Consider the following 19,647-nt stretch of genomic DNA (forward strand, 5'->3'; position numbering starts at 1 on the left):
TCAAAGTTCAAGGTGACTGTATTATCAAAGTACGTATACATCAGCATATATTACCTTGAGATTAATTTTTTGCAGGCATTCACAGTAGAACAAATAAAAACAATAGAATCAATGGAAAAACTACACACAAAGATTGACAACCAGTTGATGTGCAGAAGACAAACTGCAAATAAAAAATAATAAATAATACTGAGAACACTTTTCCATCTGTAGTCAATTGGTTTTGCTGGCATTGAGTGAGAGGTTGTTGTGGCACCATTCAACCAGATTTTCACACTTACTCCTATATGCCTTTGATTCAGCTAACAACAGTGGTGATTGCCAGAGCTGTTGATAATATGGAGGTTAGATTTAGCCTGCAGAGTAGTTTGGATGCGTCGGTGAAATGGGCTGAAACGTGGCAATTGTATTTAGTTCAGGCAAATGCGAGATGATGCATTTGGGAGAAATAATGAGGCTAGGACATCACCATGAACGGCTGGGTCTTGGGGTATATCAAGCATCAGAGGCGCCTTGGATTACAAGTCAATAAATTATTAAAGGTGGCAACACAGATAGGTAAATGTTAGAAAGGATATGGAGTACTAGTCTTCATTAGTCAGGCATTAAATACATAAGTAGGAGGTTTATGCTTCATAAACTTTAAAACCTTGTTCAGACCTGAGCTGGACTACTGCATGCAATTCTGGTCACCATGCGATATGAATGAAGGATGTGATAGCATTGGAGACAGAGCAGTTCACTTATGAGGAGAGAATGCAGAAGCCAAGTCTGTTTTCCCTGGAGTAGAGAAGACTTAAACAGAGCAAAACTGAAGTTTATAAAATTAAGAGGAGTATAATTTAGATAGACTGTTAGAAACATCTCTTCTGTCGGAGGTGCATAAAACTGCAGAACACAGATTGTGGAAAAGGAGAAGAGATTTCAAGGGACACACATCAAAGCTGCTGCCTGGCCTGCTGCGTTCACCAGCAGCTTTGATGTGTGTTGCTTGAATTTCCAGCATCTGCAGATTTCCTCGTGTTTGAGATTTCAAGGGAGACACTTTTACACTTGCCACTCTCTGGGTGAAAAAAGGTCCCCCTCATATCATTTCTGAATCTCCTCCCCTTTACTTTAAATGTGTCTTGTAGTTTGAGCACTGTTTGAGAGAGTAGTTGAAAATAGGTTGTTGATATTAAGTGTCTCGGTAAGCTCTTGAATCACTGGCACAGAATGCTGTGGGTGCCGTACTGGTTGGTGTGGATGAATTGGGTCGAGTAGCTTGTTTCCATGCTCTTTGATTCTATGACAATAAGGTGCTCTGTAGCATCAGAACTACCACCAATATAAAGACCTGTCATTAGCGCAGAGGAACTTGTCTTATATGACATTGACAAATTTAAACTGAGAAAAGCGATGACTGTGCCTACTGCAACTTTCTCTGAAAAGGTTGGTGTATGAAGTGACAAACTCCGCAAATAATCAGCAAATGAACCATAAGTTGAGAATATGGCCATTCGGCCCATTGAGTCTGCTCCACCTTTCCATCATGGCTGATTTATTATCCCTCTGATTTTCCTGCCTTCTCCCCGTAATGTTTGACACCCTTGCTAATCAACAACCTGTCAGCCTTCATGTTTGGTATACCCAGTGATTTGTCTTCCACAGCCATCTGTGTTAATGACTTATATTTCTTTCTGAAAATGCTTACAGATATAATCTGGTGAGCACCTGATGCTTCCAAGCATTGGGATTACAAATACTTACTGCTTTGGTAGTATATTTTCAGTGTTTTTAGGTTACCCATGTTCAGGAACTGATATTCAGCATTTGATTTGTGGTAGGCATGGGTTCTCAGGATCTGCTTTCCACCCAGTCTATCCTGCTGCATATCTTTTATCTGTGCAGAGTGAGCTCAATTGATTCCCTGTATGTAGAAAAGATGAATGCAGGTTATTGAATCAGTGTGTTTCAGAGGCCATTGGTTAGAATATAGGAGGGAGATTGAAAATCTGGCTAAGTGGTGCCATAACAACAACCTCTTGCTCAATGTCAGCAAGACCATGGAGCTGACTGTTGATTTCAGGAGGAGAAAATCAGAAATCCATGAGCCAGTCTTTATCGGAGGATCAGAAGTGGAGAGGGTCAGCAACCTTAAATTCCTCGGTGTTATTACCTCTGAGGACCTGCCCTGGGCCCAGCACGTGTGCAATTACAAAGAAAGCAGAGCAGCACCTCTACTTCCTTAGGAGTTTGAGAATATTCAGCATGGCATCTAAATGTTTGACAAACTTCTATAGATGTGTATGGAGAATATATTTACTGGCTTCATCACAACCTAGTATGGAAACATCAATGCCCTTGAATGGAAATTCCTACAAAAAGTAGTGGTTTCAGCACAGTCCATCATGGGTAAAGCTCTCCCCACCTTTGAACACATCTGCACGAAATGTTAGATTGGTACTTTAAATAGTATGATATAAGTAACAGCTTCTCCACTGAGTGAGACGGGGGCTGATCATAAACCTCAGTGCCAGTTTGCTTGACAAAGTTGATATCCACTGGTATCTTAAAAATCTATTGATTTCTCTCTTGGTCAAATTCAACAAATGAGCCTTCACTTCCATCTTGGTAAAGGAATTTCTTTTTAACTTTTTACCAGCCATTATCTTTTGACTGTAACTCCTGGCCGAAGATGTGCCAGCCAGGCAAAGATCATGTCCACATCTATCTTGTAAAGTCCCATACGAATATTTCATTCAGATGACATCCAAACTCAAGTGCAGGTCCAATCTGCTTAATCCCTCTTTGTTTGACAGATCATCAATTTTCCAGTGATGCACTTCACCCCACCCCACCCCAGTAGCAAACCAGCAATCACTTTGGCATACCTTTGCTGCCTTCCTTGTATTACAAGTATTTTGTTCCTTGGTTGAGGAGACCAATTCTGCAATCAGTATGTTTGATTAGCCTTTATAACTGGTTGCTATGTCTGCATTATTTCAAAAATTTAGTATATATGAGGACACTTGGATTAATCTCACATGAGGATCTGGAGGTCTCTCACCATTTAAAAAAAATTACCTGTCTATTCTTTCCACGAAAGTGGATGACCTTACTATTTTCTATATTGGCCTTGTCCATTCACTTAATGTATCCATATTTCCCTGAGGCCTCTGTACCCCGCTCACAGCAGGACCCATCAGCAAGCTTGTATATCTTGCCTTTGATTTCCTTGTCCAAATCATTGGTATTAAATGTGTGCAATTGATCACTGCAGCCCCCACACATCACAACCTCACAACTTATAAATGACCAGTTTATTCCTATTCACTGTTTCTCTCTATTAGCTAATCCTTTATCTTTGCCTGTGTTTCAAACCCAATTCCATAAGTACTAAATTTTGTTTTAATAATTTCTTCTGTGACGCTCTATTAAAGGCCTTCTGTAAGTCCAAATAAATCACTTCATTGGGTTCGTCCTCATTTATTCTGCTGGTTACACGCCCTAAAACAGATTTGTTAAACATAATTTGTGTTTTCATAAGTTTACGTTGACTCTGGCTTATTCCCACTTCCTTAATATGTTCCAGTTTTTTCCTGCCTCTGATGTTGGGTTACTGATCTCCATTTCTGTGTTGTTTCTCTTCTTAATTGGTGGGATATATTTGTGATCATCTAGTCTGGGAGAATTAATCTAAAAATGCTCATTCGAGTTGCTTTGAACTCTTCTTTCACATTAGACCAATTGTTCTCCACTGTCTTCAGAAGTTTCTGCAAAATATTTGTTTAATTTCTCTTCCATTTTCTTTTTCCCAACTAAATTTCACTTGCCTCAATCTGTTAGACACCTTCATTAACATGGGCTATTCATTTCCTTTTTTGTATATTTTAGTCATTTAGAAATGTTTGATATCATGTTCCTCTTTGCTCACCCATTTCATTTACTTACTTAGCCTTCTAAGATTCAAGATTGTTTAAAGTCATTTGCAGTGTACAAGTGTAAAGGAGAATGAAATAATTGTTTGTCTGGATCTGATGCAGCAAAAAAAAACACAATAAGACGTGATAAAAAAACACAATAAATATAAATACATAGGATAGTTTATGTACATAGATTGATTTTATGTCTGCAGAGTGACCGTAGGCACAAGGTGACTGACAGGAAATGATAAAGTAGAGGTGGATAAGTGGAGAAGGTCGTCAAAATCTTTTTCCTGTGGTAGGGGTAACAAGCAGAAGAGGGCATTGGTTTAAGATGAGAGGAAAGACTCTTAAAGGGAATATAAGGAGTAAGTTCTCACAGAGAGTGCTTGATAACTAGAATGTGCTATCAGAGGAGGAATTTAGATATAATTGCTGCATTTAAGAAGTAGATGTGGTTAGTGTGAATGGGCAAAAATGTCAGTATTGATCTTGTGGTCTTGAAGTGCCTGTTTCTGTGCTGTATGACACTTACTATAACTTTGGCTTTATACCGCACTTAATACAAGACATGATGATGGTAAAATAGTTTGCTGTGAAGAGTTGCCACTGCACTGGCCTAGATTTTTATGTTTAGAATTTCTTGACAGCTATAAGTGCTGCCCCAATTGATCCAAAACATGTACAGATGATTTTTGATTTTAAAAAAATTATAAAGTTTCTGCTTAAGTTGGTCTTTTGTTGGTTTAGATTTCTGAAAAGATTTATGAAGACAAATGAGAACGACAAGGTAGCAAGGACTAAAGTAAGTCATGTGAGCTCATGTGAACTTAGATTTCTTCAGTAGTGACAACTCAGTCTGATAACTGAGTAATTGGAAAAACCTACCCTCCCTGACCCTTGTTATTTTCCAGCTTTTGTAATCATTTGATAGGTTATCTGCAGGTAACACTAAATTTGTTTATGAACTATCTTGAACTTTGCTTTACTCTGTCTCTCTTGGCAGCCTCCTCTGATTTTAATGATTTTCCTCAAACATCTGACTGAAAATAAATTGTTAGTGCTCAAGAGTTTTCAGTGATATGGATGCAAATTAGGCAAAAATACTGAAGTTAGGAAATCTTAACTTATTTGAGGCAATTTAACTATTGCCTTCAGAAGTTGAGCAGCTTGAAACACCAGTCCAGGGGTGAAATATCAGGGTGAGTTACAGCAAAAAAAAGTTTTCTTGTAAACTATGCACATGTACTGTCTGCTTCCTTTATCTAATTGGTATTCTACTTGGTGTTTTTCAGTGAAAATGATTTTTTTTTGCTTATTTCATTGTTTCGTCAAAATCATGCCATTCTCAAACTAGTTTAATAATAATTTTACTGCATTATTTCTGGGTTTAGTTTCCTGAAAGAAGTTGTCTTCTAGCTGTCTGGTGTGAATAGGACAATGAAATATGTAGAGGGCTGTGTAAATCTAAAGCAAGTTAATTCAAATTTAATTATTTGAGTCTGATTGTAATAGATTTCTTGATTAACCATAATGTTTATGCAGATGTTAATATGCAGGTGTTAAAACATTCTAGTTACATCAGTATCTTGTGTGTTTTGCTTGGATTTCCAGTCTCTGCAGATTTTCTCTTACTGGTTACATCAGATAATTAGGAATGTTTCCATCAAAAATAATAGTTGTGTTAGCCAAGGGTTACCAAATAATGACTAGATTTTCATTTAAGATTCTATTTATTGTGGTTTCTCTAAAAATCATCTGCTGTCAGCTTGATTCTGTCTTTGAGTATTTCTTGGATGAACTGCACAAAAATTAATGTGAAGCAACACATCATTATCAGATACTTCAGCAAACATTTCAAAATTATAATAAAATGCTCAGTGTTCTTATGCATTATGACTGCCAAGTTGTTTGTTTTAAATAATGTTGTTTCTCCTATCATTTTAGGCACAGATCCTAAATCGCAGATTCAAGTCTTAACAGTCGTTTCATCATATTTCCAGGACAAAGTAGGGGTCCTGGTTTAAGGAATTTGAAGAATGGCACCTTACAAACCTGGATCTATGATTAAAGCCAGAATTCCATTAATTTCGACTCTTAAGTTCGGGGCTATCCTCCTTACTGTCACTCTAGTTGTTGTGGTTATTTACCACAATTATTCCATTCCCAATTGTGTAATCTCTTCTGGATACAGTAATGTTGGCAAAATTAAATGGGAGTTATTGTGGCAATTCACAAATCACAAGAATGGATCAGGAGCCCCTAAAGGACTGAGCAAGCTGCCATTCAGAAGGGGTCATCATAGTCACTCACATTGTGATATTGATTCTAATAGAAGGTTTGACTGTGTTTTTAATGATCAGATTGACATGAAGGAATGTCAGATTCGTGGCTGCTGCTGGATTCCAGAGGTTAATATTATCAATATGACTGGACCTCTTTGTTTCTTACCATCAAATTATCCTACATACAACATGGATAACCTTTCTCCAACCAAGACGGGCTTTACAGCCACACTAAGCCGAACTGAAAAGACATTTTTCCCAAATGACATAACAACACTTCAGTTGAGCGTAATGTACGAGACAGCAGGCAGACTTCATTTCACAGTAAGTAATCCTGATTAGAAAAGCTAATTTTAGCGAGGCCATAAAGATGTGTGTTGCTGCAAATATGTTAATGGAACAGATAAAGCTATTATCTATCTCAATATTTTACCAGTTGGTGTTGTAAGTAGTTATAGCTGATATTTTGAAATAAAGTCAAGTTGTGAGATTAAGCTAGTAAAATCAAGTTAAAGTTAAAAGAAAATTTCTGAAATTTCCTCTAACAGGTGTTTTCTGCATCATCCTGCTTCTGCTTGACATAAAGTTGATGGTTCATTGACACTTCTGAAAATGTTTCATCTTTCCACTGTCATGCTTAAAGGATAAACTCCCAAAAAAAAAACACAATTATTGTACCCAGGAATCTCTTTCTTTATAAGAGTACTAGGATGTTACAGATCAAACTTCTTAAATTTATAAGTATTTATTAAATGAGTGTGTGTTATTATCTATAGCTAAGAAGTTATTTTGTTTAGAATAGCAACATGGAAAAAATTCTTTGATCATTATGTCTTTTTAAAATTTACTTTCTTATTCAAAGACTGACCATTTTATCCTAATTTACATGTGTATTGTTTTATTTGATTGGAAGAGGAAGTTATTGTTGGTTTGCTTGGAATGAGTTAGATTTTGATCTACCTAAACGTCACTATTTGATACTTCCTCAGTAATGTCTCATTAATTAACACTATCTTTATAATTCACCTTTTTTTGTTATTACCTTTGTATTGGTGTATAATTTTGAATGATTATGTGTCCATGAATTATTTTAGTATTTTTTATATTTAAATCAATTGAATAAACAAGCATACTTTTGATTTACAGAGTGAGATAACTATTAGCTAATTTCAGATTCATTTTTAACAATATTCTGACAAAAAGATTACAGGTACGTAAAGACTTCTTTTAAAAAATGGATTTTTCCTCTGTCAACAGTTTTTTTTATAGAAAAGAAAAGCAAATGATGAACTGACAAGATGCTATTGATAGGATAAATAGTCTGAATCATTTTCGCAGAAGTCTAGAAGGTTTTCCTAGGAGTGTAAACAAGAGGATTTAGTTTTCAGATGAGATGGGGAAAATCTAAAGGCGATCTGAGAGGTAAGTGGCCCACACAGGACAGTGAATATTTGGAACAAGTGACCAGAAGCATTTAAAAGGCATTTGGACAGGTACTTTGATAGGAAAGGTATTGAAGGATGTGGGCTTCATGAGGGCAAAAAGGGTTAGTGCAGTTAGGCATTATTATTGGCTCTAGCAAGGTTAGTCAAAAAGATGGGCATTACCATTGGCATGGACAAGATTGGCCAAAACGGGCCCATTTCTGTGTTATACATTTCAATAATTCTGAGAACAGAGGTCTGTTATTTTAATTCAAAATTTTAAGAGAACTGCACCCAGTTCTTCTGCCTTCTATGTGGCTTCTATAATTGCTTTTCAATTCATCTGTGAGTTTTGTCTTGTTTTTTTCAAGTGAAGTGTATTCCCAAAGAGCACATCCATTTAAAAATGGGGCTCTCAAAAGTAATTTTCCCCCTCCCTGCTGCTGAATTAATTACTGTCATTAACAACAAAATTTATATATTTTTTGCTAAATTGATTGAATTATGTAGTGTTCTGTTACTAAGCATTAAACAAGTCTAATCTATTGGTACATTAATGAACTAATTACTTCGTATTATTCACAGCAAATGAACATGCTCAGCTTTACTGATTGAAGGTAGATGTGGAAGCTACAGTTTCCCTTAAGTAGATCTTGTTTCGGTAGAGGCCAGACGAAGGGTGGTTCACCGGTCCTCCAGGTTCAGGGGTTCAGCTCAGGGCCGACAACCCTGACTGGTCAAACAAAACTGTTAGAGAAACGGCAATGAAGAGTCCTGCATCTGCATGTGACGGTATGAGGCAGAAATGTGAACCCTGAACCATACCTGGGACACAATAGAGAAGATGGCCAAGGGCTGACATGGAGGACCTTCATTGCTGCCCTAAATGCCAGCAGGTGTAATGGGCAGTAAGTAAGATCTTGTTTCTGTCTTTCAGCTTAAGGATCCATTGCGCAAACGGTACGAGGTTCCTTTTAACGTCCCAAAAGTAACTGAAAAAGCTTCAACGCAGCTCTACAATGTAACATTTTCATCCAGACCTTTTGGCATCATTATACAGAGGAAATCAAATGGGCTTGTGCTGTAAGTATGTCCAGCCTTTTACTCTTGGATGTTCTTAACTGCCCCCAATGCCTGTAGCTCAGTCCGGTAGTGTATAGCACTGTGTAAGATTCATAAATTTGAAAGAGAAGTGGATTTCAGGTCAGTAATTTTTCATAAAATGTGCAAAAAGATTGAGATGTGATTAGTTTTAAACAAATTGAGAGCCAGGGAAACTGGTGATAGAAGGAAAAGTGAAAAAAGGTGGTCAGTTTTAGAGAGAAGGTTACAAATACTGAATGACGTAGAGTGGCTGTGCAAGGCAAAAAGGATGGTAACGGAACCTAACGGAGCAAAAGGGAAGTTTAAAGGAGTTGTGAAACTCCACGTTACCAACAACTGCTGTATGAAGAAATTAGAAAGTGATTGTGACCTGAAATTGTTGAAATCGTTGCTATATCTGGAACATAGTGGAGTGTCTAATTGAAAGACGAGGTGCCATTCCTTGTAGTTCCATCAAATTTCATTAAGTCAATGTAGGAGGCCAAGGCTGGGAAAATGAAATGGTAGTATCTGCAATGACAAATGATCATTTGATTGGAGAAATTGCTTGGCTAAAAATTGAGGATAAGGAGATTCTTTTGTGGTTCTGGAAGGGAAAACAAAGGAGTAGAGAAGGAATGTGGGGAGACAGTATCCTTGGTCATAGGTCCTGCCAACCACAACACAATCCTGGGTTATGTGTAAATGAAAAAGAATCAGAAGCATTGGAATGATAAGTAACATCATCAAAACAAATCCAACATAGATGGAGATCAGGAGGTCCACCAGCACTCAAGAAGCTTGACAACAAGCAGCGCATAGCAAACCACTTGGTAGACACTTCATCCACAACGATTCACTAACTTCACCACCTATGCACAGTGGCAACAGTTTGTACCATCTACAGGATATATTGCAGCAACCCACCAAGGTTCCTTGGACATATCCTTTCAAAGGCCTGATATCTACTTGCCAGAAGGACAAAGACAACAAAGTTGCCTTTCAAGCCACGCACCGCCCTGACTCCATTCCTTCATTGTTGCTGGGTCAAAATGCTGGCACTCTCTCCCTAACCACATTGTAGGTGTATCCTTATATCAAGGACGGCAGCAGTTCAAGAAGACGGCTTACCGCTGTCTTCTCAAGGACAAGAAACACAATTAAATGGTGGCTTCGTCTATGAAACCCACTTACATTAAATTAATATGTATACAGGGTTTTTAAAAAAGTACCGAGAGGAATAAAGTGTTACTTTTTCAAATTATTGGCAGTTCTGCTCTTCTTCAGAGATGATGCTCGATCTGCTGAGTCTTGTCAGCGTTTTCTGTTTCTCTTTTCAGTGTCTTGCTTTTGTTGAAATGGCTGGAGGCTTAGTTGCTGAACCACTAGAGGGCAGTTAAGGGTCAGGGGCAGGGATGGTGGGTTTACATTTCAAAAAAAGGCATTTGAACCAATTTGATTTTTTTCTAGTAGCTTTATGCATACCAGATTTTCCTTTCCCACACACCTGGCTTCACCTATCACCTTCTAGCTAACCCTCTTTCCCCTCCCCCCACCTTTTTATTCTGGCATCTTCCCCTTCCTTTCTAGTCCTGAAGAAGGGTCTCTGCCCGAAACGTCAACTGTTTATTCATTTCCATAGTTGCTGCTTGACCTGCTGAGTTCCTCCAGCATTTTGTGTGTGTTACTCTGGATTTCCAGCATCTGCAGAACGCTCTTGTGTCTTCATTTCAGATTTATTTAATTTAAATTAATTCAAGTTCACAACTTGAACCTGTGTTCTCTGAAGTAATGAGACCTGTACGTGGCCAACAATTTTGAACTGTACATCTCTGTATTGTTTATTTTTACTTTCCATTCCACAATGTTCTTGATCTTATCATCATTGTCTTTGTGTACAGTTTCTATAAAGTGCAATCTAAGTTTGAGGAACTGCATTTTGGTTATTGATTTGGCGTCTCATCGCATTCAAAGTGAACAACACATGCAAAATGCTGGAGGAAGTCATCAAGTCAATTTATGGAGGGAAATGAACTGTCAACATTTTGGACCAAGACCTTTCATCAGACCTGCTCACTATCTTCCATAGGTGCTGCCTGACTTGCTGAGTTCCTCCAGCATTTTGCGTGTGTAGCTCAACATTTCCAGCATCTGGACAAGCTCTTGTGGCTGCAAAACAAACACTGAGTTCAACTTCAAGTCATACCACTTCCTATTTTTTCTGACAACTGTTGTTGGTAATAATTATGTTGCTCCCACCTCTATCTTTTTTATATTGTAGGAAAGAAGATGGGGAGGAATTAAATAATAAAATATGTCATGTTGCAAGGTAATGGGTCAGCATTTGTCCCTTCATTTGACACGTTAACGCTCTTTTGCCTTGCAACATGACATATTTTGTTATTTATTACCTTCCAATCTGCTTTCCTATAACAGATTCAAAGTCGTTGGCCGGGAATATAAACTCTTTCACTTTCTCTCGATGCTACCTGACATGACATTCATTTCCAGCCCTTTTTTCCATCTTTTATTTTTCATTTCAGGCTTCCAGCATTTGCAATAATTTGCTCTGGCTTGTAACTGAATTTGTATTTGAATTTGTATAATACCTTCAGTAGCTTTACCTGATTGAATCTTACAGAAAGCTCAAGTTGTGTCCAACGTCATGTATAAAATACCTCAATTTAGTACTGCTAAAGGAGTTTTATGTTTTTGTTTTGTTTACTTAGCTTGAACACCACAGTGGCTCCATTATTTTATGCTGACCAGTTTCTGCAGATTTCTACGTCTCTTGCCACAAGGCACATTACTGGATTGGGAGAGCACATGACAAATTTGATCCTCGATGTCAACTGGACTCAATTAACTTTTTGGAATCGTGATCAAAGCCCTGGTGTAAGTTGTTTGCTATTTTTCTCCTTTCTTGGACTTTTCAATATACCAATTCTAGAAATGGAAATAAGCAGGATAACTTTACTTAGTAGAGATGAATCTTGATGAAATCTAAGTTACCAATAACTATATGCAAGAAAGTATGCCAGTTTACCACAACTGATTATTTCTCCCCCCTCTCTTCAAGTCCAGTGGAAACAAATGCAACTTCAATGTTGTTTTATGCATTGCATTTGCAATAGCATTTTGAAATTTTCACTCTGAAATGCTTCATGAAACAGCTTATCACAATATGAAAACCTGGTCAGTGTTATGTTTCAGGCTGATGGTACTGAGAGCCAACCTAAAGCAATCTTCATAAGGCACCTCATTCTAATCCCCATCTCTTTTTCTCTGTAGCATTTGTCGATGTCTAGTGAAAATTACAGACTGTGTGTGTCTGATACATTATCCAGTGAGACTTTCTGGTGCTGAAGAGATTGAACAGATTGTAATCCACATCTCAATGACTGCAGCAACTCAGGAAGGCAGCTCACAACCATTCTTCTATTTTTCTAGGCAGTTCCTTTTTTCATGCTTCCAATTGGGTTCTAAGGTACTGATGAGGCTAAAGTAAGATCCCACAAATTGTTACAGGTGGGACCGAAAGTAGTCCACATGTTCTAAGGCTGTTTGATTAAATTAGTGGAGGACTACTGATGTCTCCTGAGCAAAACACGGCATGATGTAAATTAGAGACAAAATTTGGAAATGTGAAACCAAGTAAGCATGTTGTACAATCACTCACACTGTCCTGTTTTCTGCAGCTGAATTCCAATTTATATGGTTCACACCCTTTCTACATGGTGATGGAAGAGGATGGGTCTGCTCATGGTGTTTTTCTGTTAAACAGTAATGCCAAGGGTAAGAAGTTAACTTATCTTCATTGAATATATAGATATATCTCAGTCTGAATTTGGAGACTTGAAAGATCTGTTTGTTATTACCTATTCTTATCTTCTTTGAAAAGTAAACACGGTGATTTTGGACATTGTTTCATTACACAGAGTTGACAGTCCTCTTTGTATAATCCATGTGATGATTGCAGTAATGATGCTGTTAAATTAACAAATTTTGTTTTATCCAGATGTTTTACTCCAGCCATTCCCTGCTCTAACCTGGAGGACCACGGGGGGAATTCTTGATTTTTATGTGTTTTTGGGTCCAGACCCTAAAACAGTGATCAGGCAGTATATGGATGTTATTGGTAAGATTGCAACTATTATGTTATTTATGCTGAGCTAACATTTAAAATTCTGACACGTTGATAATTCTAGATTTCCTTCTGATTACTATCATGGTGCAGCAGTGTTTGATTTTTATAATATAATGTGGAAACTACATTTGGTTGTGTACAATTCATCTTAAAGCAATGTTTTTTGACAGGTAATTTATACATTTGCATAGTTGGATGCTGGCAAAAGAAGTAATTCAGAACAGTACAGTGGATATTAGCTACTAATATTTGATAAAAGCAAATAAAACTGATGTTACAATTCTGTTGTGAGATTCATTTCTCAGAGCTCAAACTGCAGGTGCTTGGAATTTTGTATCCCCCACCTCCAAGTAAACTTCATACTTTGGAGATATGTTAGTGTTATCTGTAAGCATCCACACAGAACTGAATTGAAACAGCCAAAAAAAATCTTCAATAGTAAATTCACAGCAAATAAACTTTAATGCCAGTGGTTGCGACTGGATTTGCACTATTTTCCAAAGCAATCATGTCAATATTTAACCAGCTATTTTATCTATCTTATTCTTTATCTATACCAAATGTCCATCTTTTCTTCAACATTAAACTCTGAACTTGTCTGTCTTTACTCTGATATAAAATATTCTTGTCATGGAGGAGACAAATGGAATGTTCCTCAATATCCTGGCCAGTATTCATTCCACAATCACTGTTACAGTAAATTTATTCTAATTATTGCATGATTGTGCGACTGTACTGTAGGCAAATTGTTTGCTACGTTTTCAACCTACAGTAGAGATTATACAAAATAAATTGTAATCAATTGGCTGCAACAATGTTATAAAAAGCAATTTGATTGCTTTTGATTGTAGCTCTACCTTCCATAACATCTCATTATACATTATGTGATTTGGGTAGGTTATCCAATAATGCCACCATATTGGAGCCTAGGATTCCATTTATGTCGTTGGGGTTACTGGAGTACCAACATCACCCGGGAGGTTGTGGAGAACATGACTACAGCTCACATGCCTCAGGTGAGAATACAAACATAAAAGAGGATTTTCTGTCAAAAGAAAGCCTGGTCCTGTAAAATAAAAGATCCTTCCAAAGAATTGCTGCAGAAAGTGAGCACTGGACTTTAATCATGTACTTAGATGAATGGATTGAGTAATTAATCTATTATATGGTAAAGAATGGCATTTTCCCTCTGCAAGAGCTAATCCATACATTTAACTATTAAAATGGTGTGCATTTACTTTGGAAACACAAGAGTAGTGTGGCCCAATATGTAGGAAAAGGAATATGTACATTGGGTGACTTAGTAGCATATTACTCTCCAGTACTAGCAACTTGGGTTCAATTCCCGCCGCTGCCTATATATTCTCTCCGTGACCGCGTGTGTTTCCTCTGGGTGCTCCAGTTTCCTCTCACAGTCCAAAGACATATCGGTTGGTAGGTTAGTCGGTCATAGTAATATGTCCCACGATTAGGTTAGGATTAAATTGGGGGATTGCTGGGCGGAGCAACTCAAACTCTGCACTGAGTGTCAATAAATAAATATTTTACTCTTTATCAGTTGCATGTAGAATTGCTGTTGTTAAAGATCGTTCTTTCTGCAGGATGTACAATGGAATGATTTGGATTACATGGACGAGAAAAAAGACTTCACTTACAACAGACAGAACTTTTCAGACTATGCAGAGATGGTTGAAGAGTTTCATCAAAAGGGCTTAAAATATGTCATGATTGTGGTAAGAAAAATTCAGAAGTAAGAAGGAGTTGATCAAAGTGATTTGATTGAAAGTTAAAAGAAGTTTTTTTTGTTTAACAAAGTTGAGCAGAATATACACTGGTATATCTGAAATTTAAAAAACACATTGTATGTTGGAAACAATCAGCATAACAGGCAGCATACATAGAAATAGAAATAGTTAATGATTCAGATTAATTTCTGACAAGGGGTCTTTTACCTGAAACATTAAATCAGTTTGTCTTTCTATGGATGCTGCTTGGCCTGCTGAGTCTTTCCTGCATTTCTGTTTCAAGGTCATACACTGATACTTGGAGACGCGAAACTGTTAGATTCAGGAGCAAAAAAATATGTACTGATACTTTGCTTAAAGCTCAGGATGCTTTCCTAGGAATGCTAGGAATAGAGCACACATGGAATTGGTGTTAATTTGAATCATTTTGGCTACACACACACACACACTTTTTATAGTACCTACAAAAAGTATTCACCCCCTCGGATGTTCTTATGTTTTACAATGTTGAATCACAGTGTATTTAGTTTGGCTTTTTTGACTGTTTAACAGAAAAGACTTCTGTGTCATAGTGAAAACAAATTTCCGCAAATTAGTCTAAATTTATTGCAATTATTGAACACAAGATAATTGCATAGTTACTCACCTCCAAGTCAGTATTCAGTAAATGCAGCAATTACAGTCTTGAGTCTGTGTGGATAGGTCTCTATCAGCTTTGCACATCTAGAGACTGCAATTTTTCACCATTCTTTGCAAAACTGCTCAAGCTCTGTCAGATTGCATAAAGATTGTGAGTGAACAGCCCCTTTCGAGTCCAGCCACACATTCTCAATTGAATTGAGGTCTGGACTCTGACTTGGCCACTCTAAGACATTAACTGTTGTTTTTAAGCCATTCCTGTGTAGCTTTGCCTTTATGCTTGGGGTCATTGTCTTGCAGGAAAACAAATCTTTTCCAAGTTGTCGTTCTTTTGCAGACTGCATCAGGTTTTCCTCCAGGATTTCCTTGTATTTTGCTGCACTCATTTTACCCTCCACATTCACAAGTCTTCCAGGGCCTGCTGCAATGAAGCAGCCCCACAGCATAATGCAGCCACCACCATGTTTCGCATGAGGGAAGGTGTGTTTTTGATGATGTGCAGTGTTTGGCTGATGGCTAAAAATAACAATTTTTGTTTCATCAGACTAGAACCTTCTTCCAGCTGAATTCAGAGTCTCCCACAGGCCTTCTGGCAAACTGTAGCTGAAATTTCATGCAAGTTTTTTTTCAACAGTGGCTTTCTCTTTGCTGCTATCCCATGAAGCTGTGACTGGTGAAGCACCACAGCAACAGTTGTTGTATGCGCTGTCTGTCCAATCTCAGCCACTGAAGCTTGTAACTCCTCCAGAGTTGTCATAGGTCTTTTGGTGGCTTCCCTCACTAGTCCCCTTCTTGCATGGTCACTAAGTTTTTGAAGACAGCATGCTCTAGGTAGATTCACAGCTGTGCCATATTCTTGATAATTGACAAAACTGTACTCCAGAGAATATACAGTGACTTAGAAATTTTCTTGTATCCATTTCCTGACTTGAGCTTTTCAATAACCTTTTTACGGAGTTGCTTGGAGTGTTCTTTTGTCTTCATTGTGTAGTTTTTGCCAGTGTACTGACTCACTAGCAGTTGGAACTTCCAGATCAGGTATATTTTACTATAATTAATTAAAACATCTTGATTGCACACAAGTCTCCAAAAACAGATCTCCATTTAACTAATGATGTACTTCTAAAACCAGTTGGCTGCACCAGTGATGATTTGGTGTGTCAAGGTAAGGTGGCGGGGGTGAATACTTATGCAATCAATTATTTTGTGTTTTTTATCTGTAATTAACTTAGATCATTTTGTTGAGATCTGTTTTCACTTTGACATGCAAGAGTCATTTTCTGTTGATTGCTGTCAAAAAAAGCCAAGTTAAATCCACTGTGATTCATTGTTGTAAACCAATAAACGTGAAAACTTCGGGGGTGGGGGGAGAACGCAAATACTTTTTATAGGCACTGCATGTGTATGTGTGTGTGTGTATAGAGATAGTGAGAGAGAGCGATTACTGACAGCATTTCTACGCAAGGATTCTGATGTGATCTACAGTCTTCCCCAATGCTGTCCTTAGCTGCACCAAGAATTTGTCTGTGGGCTAAGCCATGGACTGGCTGTCCTACAGCAATGAAATATTTAAAGTGATCTTTTAGCAGCATGGCTTGTCTTTATGTGAATGTGTGTAGCTTCTTTGAGACAGATTTAGGAAAGCTGGGCTGCAGTGCTGAGATGTGGGATTCACGACTACAACCTGTCTGGAAGGAAGGGGTAGGCCTCAGGACTGTCTGTGGCTGTTCCGTCTTTCAGCAAATTTTTCAGACCCTAGAGGCCCTCTTGTTACCTCTTCCTAGATGCTTCTTGACTCTCCCCAGCCCTGAAATTTCTCTCTGCTAACAAAGCCAATAGCAAGCAACCTTTTTGAAGCTTAATTTTAACGTCTGATATCCGACAATTTTGTTCCAGGTCCTTACAGTTTTTTTTTCTTTTTGTTATAGGATCCTGGCATCAGCAGTTCAGAGGCACCAGGGAAATACAAACCATTTGATGATGGTGTCAAGAGAGGTGTCTTTATCAAGAATGAAACAGGTCTACCATCAATAGGGCAGGTCAGTACCGCGAAGAGAAGCTTAAATCTGGATTTTGCATTTGTTTATTATTAATAGCAAGCAAAGCTATTCTGCCAAATTTTCTTTATATGGAGAAATGAAATAGTGTTTTGGAAAGACGTTGGTTAACTTAAGGTACTATTAAATGTCTTGAATGATGCCTCTTAGAATACAGTTCATTTCAAAATTTGATACATTATTAATTTGAATATTATTAATTTCACATTGTTGGGGCAGCATAGTAATGTAGCAGTTAGCACATGGCTTTACAGCGCCAGCGATGACTGATTGGGTTCAATTCACACCACTACCTGTGAGGGGTTGGTACATTCTTCCCTTGGCTGCTTGAGGTCCCTTAGGAGTGCTCTGCTTTCCTTCCACTTACTAAAAATGTACTGTTAGGGTTAGTGAGCTGTGGGCATGCAACGTTGGTGCCGAAACCATGATAACACCTGCGGACTGCCTAGAACAATTCTTGATTTAAGTTGATGCAAACAAAGGATTTCACTGCATGTTTCAGTATACATGTTACAAATAAAGCTAATCTCTGTTGTGTAGGATAGTCTGAAAGGATCCGAACTTCCACCGAATCTCTGGTAATTTTCTAATTCAAATCTCAGGAGTTCCCAACTATGTTCTAAAGTTTATAGTACATGATTTAGTTGGGGATCAGGTTAAAACTCTAGTTTATTTTTACTTAAAAAGAACATTAAATCCAATCAGAATCAGGTTTATTATCACCAGCATCTGTCATGAAATTTGTTAACCTATCATCAGCAGTTCAATGCAATACATAATAAAGAAGAGAAAAAAGATAATAAAAATAAATAAATAAATCAGTTACAGTATATGTATATTGAATAGATTAAAAATCATGCAAAAACAGAAATATTACATATTTTAAAAAAGTGAGGTCATGTTCGTGGGTTCATTGTCCATTTGGGAATCGAATGGTAAAGGGGAAGAAGCTGTTCCTGAATCACTGAGTGTGTGCCTTCAGGCTTCTGTACCTCCTACCTGATTGAAACAGTGAGAAAAGGGCATGCTCTAGGTGCTAGGGGTCCTTAATAATGGATGCTGCATTTCTGAGACACCGTTCCTTGAAGACGTCCTGTTTACTTTGTAGGCTAGTACCCAAGATGGAGCCAACTAAATTTACGATCCTTTGCAGTTTCTTTCGGTCTTGTGCAGTAGATCCCCCCCACTCCATACCAGACAGTGACACATCCTGTCAGAATGCTCTCCACAGTACATGTTTAGAAGTTGTTGTGTTTTTGTTGACATACCAAATCTCTTCAAACTCCTAATGAAGTGTAGTCACTGCCTTGCCATCTTTATAGCTGCGTGATATGTTGGGACCAGATTAGGTCCTCACAGATCTTGACACCCAGGAACTTAAAGCTGCTCACTCTCTCCACTTCTGAACTCTCTATGAAGATTGGTATGTTCTCCTTCGTCTTACCCTTCCTGAAGTCCACAGTCAGGTCTTACATCTTACTGACGTTGAGTGCCAGGTTTTTGCTGCAACACCGCTCCAGTAGCTGGTATATCTCGCTCCTGTACGCCCTCTCATCTCCATCTGAGATTCTGCCAATAATGGTTGTATCATCAACAAATTTATATGTGGTATTTGAGCTATGCCTAGTCACACAGTCATGGGTATAGAGAGAGTAGAGCAGTGGGCTAAGCACACACCCCTGAGGTGCACCAGTGTTGATGGTCAGCGAGGACGAGATGTTATCGCCAATCTGCACAGATTCTGGTCTTCCAGTTAGGAAGTCGGGGATCCAATTGCAAAGGGCGGTACAGAGGGCCAGGTTCTGTAACTTATCAATCAGGATTGTGGGAATTATGGTGTTAAATGCTGAGCCATAGTCGATGAACAGCACCCTGATATGGGTGTTTGTGTTGTCCAGGTGGTCTAAGGCCGTGTGAAGACCCATTGAGATTGCACCTGCTGTTGACCTATTGTGGCAATAGGCAAATTGCAATGGGTCCAGGTCCTTGCTGAGGCAGGAGTCAGTCTAGTCATGACCAACATCTCAAAGCATTTCATCACTATAGGTGGGATTGCTACCAGGCAATAGTCATTAAGGCAGCTCACGTAATTCTTAGGCACTGGTATAATTGTTGCTTTTTTGAAGCAAGTGGGAACTTCCGCCTGTAGCAGTGAGATGTTGAAAATGTCCTTGAATATTCCCACCGGTTGGTTGGCACAAGTTTTTAAGCCTTACCAGGTACTCCACCTTGCGAAGGTTTACCCTCTTTAAAGACAGCTTAACATCGACCTCCAAGACAGAGATCACAAGGTCACTGGGTGCAACAGGGATCTTCACAGCTGCAGTTATATTCTCCGTTTCAAAGCAGGCATTGAGTTCAT

At 38.2% G+C, this 19,647-nt stretch overlaps 1 protein-coding gene across 3 annotated transcripts in view; it reads left to right on the forward strand.

Moving 5' to 3' along the window:
* Positions 1-19,647, forward strand: part of gaa (alpha glucosidase) — a 42,127-nt gene that overhangs the window by 691 nt on the left and 21,789 nt on the right. The window contains exons 2-10 of one of the 3 annotated variants that reach the window (XM_072242432.1): positions 4,656-4,710; positions 5,853-6,514; positions 8,552-8,697; positions 11,427-11,592; positions 12,396-12,492; positions 12,716-12,835; positions 13,742-13,860; positions 14,446-14,577; positions 17,157-17,267. In XM_072242432.1, the coding sequence (XP_072098533.1) occupies positions 5,945-6,514; positions 8,552-8,697; positions 11,427-11,592; positions 12,396-12,492; positions 12,716-12,835; positions 13,742-13,860; positions 14,446-14,577; positions 17,157-17,267 (1,461 nt within the window). In that variant the 5' untranslated portion in view covers positions 4,656-4,710; positions 5,853-5,944. The remainder of the gene's footprint in view (positions 1-4,655; positions 4,711-5,852; positions 6,515-8,551; positions 8,698-11,426; positions 11,593-12,395; positions 12,493-12,715; positions 12,836-13,741; positions 13,861-14,445; positions 14,578-17,156; positions 17,268-19,647) is intronic. The other 2 variants (XM_072242431.1, XM_072242433.1) reach the window with 2 other exon arrangements.

The sequence above is a fragment of the Mobula birostris genome, chromosome 24 (assembly GCF_030028105.1).
Source record: "Mobula birostris isolate sMobBir1 chromosome 24, sMobBir1.hap1, whole genome shotgun sequence".
Taxonomy (NCBI): Eukaryota; Metazoa; Chordata; class Chondrichthyes; order Myliobatiformes; family Myliobatidae; genus Mobula; species Mobula birostris.